Source organism: Salmo salar, chromosome 02, assembly GCF_965601325.2.
Source record: "Salmo salar chromosome 02, fSalSal1, whole genome shotgun sequence".
In the NCBI taxonomy this organism is placed as follows: domain Eukaryota; kingdom Metazoa; phylum Chordata; class Actinopteri; order Salmoniformes; family Salmonidae; genus Salmo; species Salmo salar.
In genome coordinates this window covers 3,021,981-3,030,255 of record NC_138292.1, presented here as the reverse complement: position 1 = coordinate 3,030,255, position 8,275 = coordinate 3,021,981, and the positions used below count along the sequence as shown (strand labels likewise).

Below are 8,275 nucleotides of genomic sequence, written 5' to 3'. Positions count from 1 at the left end.
GTAATTTTGTTATTGGCTATGACATGTGGTTTCTGTAATAAATACTATTTCTCTTAGTTACCTCTACAACAGATAATCATATGATATTTCATCAGGATTTTACACTAACCAAACGCTCAGATTTTTCTCAGCTCACAAAATAAACATCAATATATTGGTGTATTATCCATAATCATAACAGTCATAGTTTAAGGTTGATATTTAGTGATGTTTTGACCGAACGTCACCAACATCCTGATCTAGATCACAGCACACAACCACACGTCCATTGAGGAAATTAAAGACCACTACGATTTGACAGCTTGGTTGGCATTTCAAACACTCCTCTCTCCTCTTGTTACGGTATATACTCTCCTCACATGTCTGCTGTGCCTCCTTCTATCCATCCATCCATCCATCCCTCTCTCCATCCATCCCTCCATCTCTCTATCCATCATCCCTCCCTCTATCCCTCCATCTCTCTATCCATCCATCCATCCATCCATCCCTCTCTCCATCCATCCCTCCCTCTATCCCTCCATCTCTCTATCCATCCATCCATCCATCCCTCCCTCTATCCCTCTCTCTCTCTAACCATCCATCTATCCAGCTCTCTCTCCATCCATCCCTCCCTCTATCCCTCCCTCTCTCCATCCATCCTTCCCTCTATCCCTCCCTCTCTCTCTCCATCCATCCCTCCCTCTATCCCTCCCTCTATCTCTCCATCCATCCCTCCCTCTATCCCTCCCTCTCTCTATCCATCCATCCCTCCCTCTCTCTATCCATCCATCCCTCCCTCTATCCCTCCATCCTCCATGTGAATGGACATCTCTGTATTCTTCCTGGGCTCAGATCACCATCCAGTGTTGGAGCTGTGGAAACCAATGGGAAAGGACAATAAATACACTAAGGTAAGGTAAGGTAAGGTAAGGTAAGGTAAGGTAAGGTAAGGTAAGGTAAGGTAAGGTAAGGTAAGGTAAGGTAAGGTAAGGTAAGGTAAGGTAAGGTAAGGTAAGGTAAGGTAAGGTAAGGTAAGGTAAGGTAAGGTAAGGTAAGGTAAGGTAAGGTAAGGTAAGTAGGGAAGGTTAAGTAACGTCAAGTAAATAGTGAAGAGCAGCTTACCGTAAACCTCCTAACTTCTCCGTTATCCACCAAGTGGTGTTCGTGCTCAGGCGTTATGGCGTAGGCCAGTCTCTACAGGAAGACAGCACGGGAATCAGTTACCAAAGAAACTAACTTGTCTTCCTTATACAAGTCATTGTGCATTACCAAGCTGGATATTCATATTTACTGGTGATGTTATAGCTCATCAGCCATATTGCTCACATACCCGAATATATATGTGTCAGTGTCAGTGTTGACATTTCTGTGCATTGATGTGGATAAAAGTGGGCATCACTTTGGTTAAAGGTGTCTGCTAAATCACCAGAGTAGCTGTGATGACGTTGGCCTGTTGGTCAGGTTTATGACGCCCATAAATACCTTCCCCCCTTTCCGCTCTCTCTACTCTACAGAGAGACTCTTGGAAAGCCCTTTGTTAACATAGAGAGAGAGTCTGGTAACATCAAAAAGGTGGGGGGAGAGGAACCATATTTCGGTAATCCAACCAGTTGAAAATATGTGTTGGTACTTAAAGAATATGATACCAGATCAGTTGTCATCCATTCTACCAGACATTCTTCAGAGGACAGGAAGATCTCTGTTGGGCAACACGGCCTTCCATCTACGACCAACCTATTGAAGCACAGCTCAGAGTAAATATTCCTTTTCCAAATGGGCGGTTATTTAGAATGCATAAGATTCTGTATTTACGATAGCATAGCTTTACAAGGTCCGATCAGAGACCAAATTCCTTTGTTCCTCAGTCTTCCCGCGCTTTCATTCAAAACCCAACCCCCTTTCTTTGTGGAACCAGCCATCATATCTGTTCCATCCGCTAGGAACAATTCCTTTATGACATCATTAGTAATCAATGTATGACCCATCCTGTGTATGTGTAATTCTGTGTGATTGTTTAGGTATTTAGTAAATAAGTAATTAAACCAAATTTTGTATTACTAATTCAACTTGTTAGCTAGGGTTCACGAAGATAACCAAGAATTCTACGACTTAGGTCCACAGACGATGCAATCGCCATCACATTGCACACTGCCCTATCCCATCTGGACAAGAGGAATACCTATGTAAGAATGCTGTTCATCGACTACAGCTCAGTATTTAACACCATAGTTCCTCCAAGCTCATCATCAAGCTTGAGACCCTGGGTCTCGACCCCGCCCTGTGCAACTGGGTTCTGGACTTTCTGACGGGCAGCCACCAGGTGGTGAAGGTAGGAAACAACATCTCCACTCCACTGATCCTCAACACTGGGGCCCCACAAGGGTGCATGCTCAGCCCCCTCCTGTACTCCCTGTTCACCCACGACTGCATGGCCATGCACGTCTCCAACTCAATCATCAAGTTTGCAGACATCACTACAGTGGTAGACTTGATTACCACCAACGACGAGACGACCTACAGGGAGGAGGTGAGGGCCCTCGGAGTGTAGTGTCAGGAAAATAACCTCACACTCAATGTCAACAAAACAAAAGAGCTGATCGTGGACTTCAGGAAACAGCAGAGGGAGCACCCCCCTATCCACATCGACGGGACAGTAGTGGAGAAGGTGGAAAGTTTTAAGTTCCTTGGTTTACACATCACAAACTGAAATGGTCCACCCACACAGACAGCGTGGTGAAGAAGGCGCAGCAGCTCCTCTTCAACCTCAGGAGGCTGAAAAAAAGTGCCTTGTCACCGAAAACCCTCACTAACTTTTACAGATGCACAATCGAGAGCATCCTGTCGGGCTGTATCACCACCTGATACGGCAACTGCACCGCCCACAACCACAGGGCTCTCCAGAGGGTGGTGAGGTCTGCACAACACATCACCGGGGGCAAACTACCTGCCCTCCAGGCCACCTTCAACACCCGATGTAACAGGAAGGCAAAAAAGATCATCAAGGACATCAACCACCCGATCCGCTGCCTGTTCACCCCGCTTCCATCCAGAAGGTGAGGTCAGTACAGGTGCATCAAAGCTGGGACCAAGAGACTGAAAAACAGCTTCTATCTCAAGGCCATCAGATTGTTAAACAGCCATCACTAGCACAGAGAGGTGGCTGCCTACCTACAGACTTGATATCATTGGCGACTTTAATAAATGGAACACTAGTCACTTTAGTAATGCTACTTTAAGAATGTTTACATATCTCGCATTACTCATCTCATATGTATCTACTGTATACTGTATCCTTCACTATCTATTCTTTACTATCTATTGCATCTTAGCCACTCTGTCACTGCTCATCCATATATTTTATACTTATATATTCTCATCCCATTCCTTTACTAGATCGTGTGTATTAGGTTTTGATGTGGAATTGTTAGATATTACCTGTTAGATACTGCTGCACTGTCGGACTAGAAGCACAAGCATTTCACTACACTCACAATAACATCTGCTAACCATGTGTATGTGACCAATACAATTTGATTTGATATAAATCAGACTTATATAAACCAGACTTATATAAACCAGACTTATATAAACCAGACTTACATCACATAACTTTCCAGGTAAGGTTCACATCTTGTAGATTGCTCTGTTATGGCTCTATTAAAAATCAGACTTATATAAACCAGACTTATATAAACCAGACTTACATCACAGAACTTCCCAGGTAAGGTGCACATCTGGCAGATGGCTCTGTTATGGCTCTGTTAAACATCAGACTTATATAAACCAGACTTATATAAACCAGACTTATATGAAGCAGACTTACATCACAGAACTTCCCAGGTAAGGTGCACATCTTGTAGATGGCATAGAGAGGCACCATGGTCATGGAGGATATAGCCAAACACCAGCCAATCATGTTGGCCCATATGGGAAACGTGTACGTCCCGTAGTTAGGAGGGTTAAAGGTCGCGAAGCTCACCACCACCATGAACTGGAGAAACAGAGGGTTTGGGGTTAGGACACTTCCTGTTTCAAGTCATAAGGACATTTATGGACTAGCCTCTACTGAAGCTAGCAAACTGTAGTTAGTGCCTAGACCTTGGTGTGCATGAGTGAGAGCTGCATGGACTATTCAACTGGTTCCATTGCACCAGGTAAACTAAAGGTATTTGACATGTTTGACCCAGGTGTTTCTCTCTTTATGAACTCACCAGGAGGAAGCATGGGCTGACAAACTTCCAGCACAGTCTCCAGTACAGGCCTGGTCTCTGTCCGATCATCTCCTCAATGTCATCACTGAAGCGATCCACTCCTGAAGGGAATAGTTCAAACCATAGCAGTTAAAAACGTGTGACGGTTCGTCATTAAAACCAGGGTTGGGGTCAATTCAAATTTCAATTCAATTTGAAAGCTGTCAATTCAGGAAGTATATAGTTTAAAAAAAGACCATCTATTTTCAATGACTTCTCAATAGACTTAAAAGTAAAAGCTATTTATTTCAAACGTATTTTTTTCCATTTTTGAAGTTTAAAATCAAATCACTTCCTGAATTGACTACCTTTTCATTCGAATTGAACCTTTACCCTGATCAAAACCCTTGAGTAGTCATTCACAGAGCAAAGAGAGGGAAAGGGGAAGTTTATACCACAGCAGACAGGAAGCCTTGAGGATGAACAATAGTTGTCAACAATGTTGCGTTACTTTGTGTTCTCTCGTTTTGAGGAAACGACAGTACATTTGAAATACAAGGATATTAACATTCTGGGTAGCGTGTTTAATACCACCAGCATCAAGTCCCTTTCCTCGTCTAGGTTACTCCTCACTCAACCTTCTCTCTTTGTTCCTTGCCTGGGAGGCACTTCTCAAAGCCCAGGCACAATCCCAATGTGACTGCAGCCTATGGAGAGCAGGCAGCTGTTCCTGTGGAGGGGCACAGGGGGCCACAGCCACCTGTCAGTAGAGATGGAGCCAGGGAAAAGGCCCGGAGAAGCCTGGGGCTAAAGTAGTCCGCCCTCTCAGGCTGAGGCCACCATGGCAGGGCAGCAAGCTGACCACACTGATCCCAGAGCCACAAGGCTGGTTAGACATACACAAACACACGCACGAATGCACACATGTACGCACACACACACACACACACACACACACACACACACACACACACACACACACACACACACACACACACACACACACACACACACACACACACACACACACACACACACACACACACACACACACACACACACACATCCCTTCCCCGCCCCACACACACAACATATAACGCAACATTTGTTGTGACAAAACCATCAGTGAAGTTGAAAATGTGATGGAAATTTGTTTGTTCAGTACATGGGAATCGAACAGCAAAAGCCTTTTATCTGCAACAAGTCAGAAATCAAATCAAATCACATGTTATTGGTCTCATACACATGGTTAGCAGGTGTTAATGCGAGTGTAGCTAAATGCTTTTGCTTCTAATTCCGACCGTCCAGTAATATCTAACAAGTCATCTAACAATTTCACAACAACTACCTTATACACACAAGTGTAACGGAATGATTAAGAATATGTACATATAAATATATGGATGAGCGATGGCCGAACAGCATAGGCAAGATGCAGTAGATGGTAAAGAGTACAGTTTATACATGTAAGATGAGTAATGTAGGGTATGTAAACATTATATAAAGTGGCATTGTTTAAAGTGGCTAGTGATACATTTATTACATCCAATTTTTTATTATTAAAGTGGCTAGTGATACATTAATTACACCCAATTTTTAATGATTAAAGTGGCTAGAGATTAGTCAGTATGTTGGCAGCTGTCACTCTATCTTCGAACTCCCGATCATAAATAAACCAAGGAGCAGCGTGCATGGAATTCCACATCTTTTAATGAAAATGAAACTCACCAAAACAACAAACAGGAGAAAAACCGAGAACGTGACGTTCTGGGGCTGCTCAAAGGCAGCTACACAAAAACAAGATCCCACAACTAAAGGTGGAAAAAGGGCTGCCTAAGTATGGTTCCTAATCAGAGACAATGATAAACACATAGAAATACAAAATCTAGAATGCCCACCCAAATCACACCCTGACCTAACCAAAATAGAGAAAATAAACGGCAATCTAAGGTCAGGGCGTGACAGCAGCAGCCACCAATGCACTTGCTAATAAACTCGCTCACCAGCGTATACATCAATGTTATTGTCCGATGCTATCCGGAACATATCCCAGTCCACGTGATCGAAGCAATCTTGAAGTGTGGAATCAGATTGGTCAGATCAGCGTTGAACAGACCTGAGCGCAGGCGTTTCCTGTTTTACTTTCTGTCTATAGGCTGGGAGCAACAAAATGGAGCCGTGGTCAGATTTTCCGAAAGGAGGGCGGGACAGGGCTTTGTATGCATCGCGGAAATTAGAGAGGTAATGATCCAGGGTGTTGCCAGCCGGGTAGCGCATTCAATATGCTGATACAATTTAGGGAGCCGAGGAAACAATTTAGGGAGTCGAGGTGTCTGTTTGAGGGAGATATACATGGCTGTGATTATAATCGAAGAGAATTCTCTTGGTAGATAATGCGGTCGGCATTTGATTGTGAGGAATTCTAAGTCAGGTGAACAGAAGGACTTGAGTTCCTGTATGTTGTTATGATCACACCACGTCTCGTTAATCATAAGGCATACACCCCCGCCCTTCTTCTTACCAGAGAGATGTTTGTTTCTGTTGGTGCGATGCGTGAAGAAACCGGTTGGCTGTACTGACTCTGATAACGTATCCCGAGTGAGCCATGTTTCCGTGAAACAGAGAATGTTACAATCTCTGATGTCTCTCTAGAAGGCAACCCTTGCTCGAATTTCATCTACCTTGTTGTCAAGAGACTGGACATTGGCGAGTAGTATACTCGGGAGCGGTGGGCGATGTGTCCGTCTACGGAGCCTGACCAGAAGACCGCTCCATCTTCCCCTTCTGCGGCGCCGTTGTTTTGGGTCGCCTTCTGGGATCCGATCCATTGTCCTGGGTGGTGGACCAAACAGAGGATCCGCTTCGGGAAAGTCGTATTCCTGGTCGTAATGTTGGTGAGTTGACGTTGCTCTTATATCCAATAGTTCCTCCCGGCTGTATGTAATAAAACCTAAGATTTCCTGGGGTAACAGTGTAAGAAATAATACGTAAAAAAACGAAATACTGCATAGTTTCCTAAGAACGCGAAGCGAGGCGGCCATCTCTGTCGGCGCCAAACAAGTCAATTTGATGTAAACACATCTCTGGTGGGAAAATTAGCATATTGTTTTATGCGTATTATGCCGATTTTAGAATATTCGCATGAAAATCTGGCGTCAATTGGATGGAATTATCTTATAAGTGACTTTGTTGGGCTCCACAATCAATTTGAGATACTTTCAGATGATTTGAAAATGATGCTCGGGAAACGCTATTATCGGTATCCATGACTTGAATGGGATTTGTGACACAAATGCTAAAATGTTAGCATTTGGAAACAGTGTCAGGGAAATAAAACCAAAGTATGGATTGCTGTCATACCTTGTCCATAGACAATCTCTTTTATAGAGATTAGGAAACTAATGTGTAATTTTCTGACATCCAAGTATCATCAGAACCACAATAGACCAACAAAAAGTCAATCTTTACACCACAGACTGGGATGTTGACCTCAGATATTCAATATCAATACACTATTATTTGGCTCTAATATGTCTCTGTCCACTCCAAACACCTAAACACTAAATAGTAATATGGACCATACACTCTGAGTGGCAGATACACACCAGAGACAGGCTTTTTACGTCCCGGTCCTCTGACAGCTAATGAGATGGTGTTGCATGGCGGCACAGCAGAGGAATATCCAGACTGATATCCCATCAGACCCTATCACTGGCCTAATAGGGCATCAGCTTGGCTGGCCATGAAGAGCTAAGAGTCTCCCCTCCTCACCTCTTCCTCCCTCCCTCCTCCTCCCTCCTCACTCCCCCCACTCCCTACTCACCCATCCTCACTCCTCTTCTTCTGTAAAACAAGACAGGAGTCCCCTTCCCCCCATCCCATCCCATCTCCTCCTTAACCCTCTTCTTCTGTAGAATTAGATAGTAGTCCTCCCATCCCATCTCCTCCTTAACCCTCTTCTTCTGTAGAATTAGATAGTAGTCCTCCCATCCCATCTCCTCCTTAACCCTCTTCTTCTGTAGAATTAGATAGTAGTCCTCCCATCCCATCTCCTCCTTAACCCTCTTCTTCTGTAGAATTAGATAGTAGTCCTCCATCCCATCTCC

General features: G+C 44.0%; 1 protein-coding gene across 1 annotated transcript in view; it reads right to left on the bottom strand.

Moving 5' to 3' along the window:
- Window positions 1–717: 717 nt before the first annotated feature.
- LOC123733257 (sodium-dependent dopamine transporter) overlaps window positions 718–8,275 on the bottom strand; it is an 80,316-nt gene continuing 72,758 nt past the window's right edge. The window contains exons 12-15 of the mRNA XM_082959121.1: window positions 4,191–4,291; window positions 3,803–3,970; window positions 1,102–1,173; window positions 718–851 (exon numbers count right to left, since the gene is read on the bottom strand). Of these exons, the coding sequence (XP_082815247.1) occupies window positions 828–851; window positions 1,102–1,173; window positions 3,803–3,970; window positions 4,191–4,291 (365 nt within the window). The 3' untranslated portion in view covers window positions 718–827. The remainder of the gene's footprint in view (window positions 852–1,101; window positions 1,174–3,802; window positions 3,971–4,190; window positions 4,292–8,275) is intronic.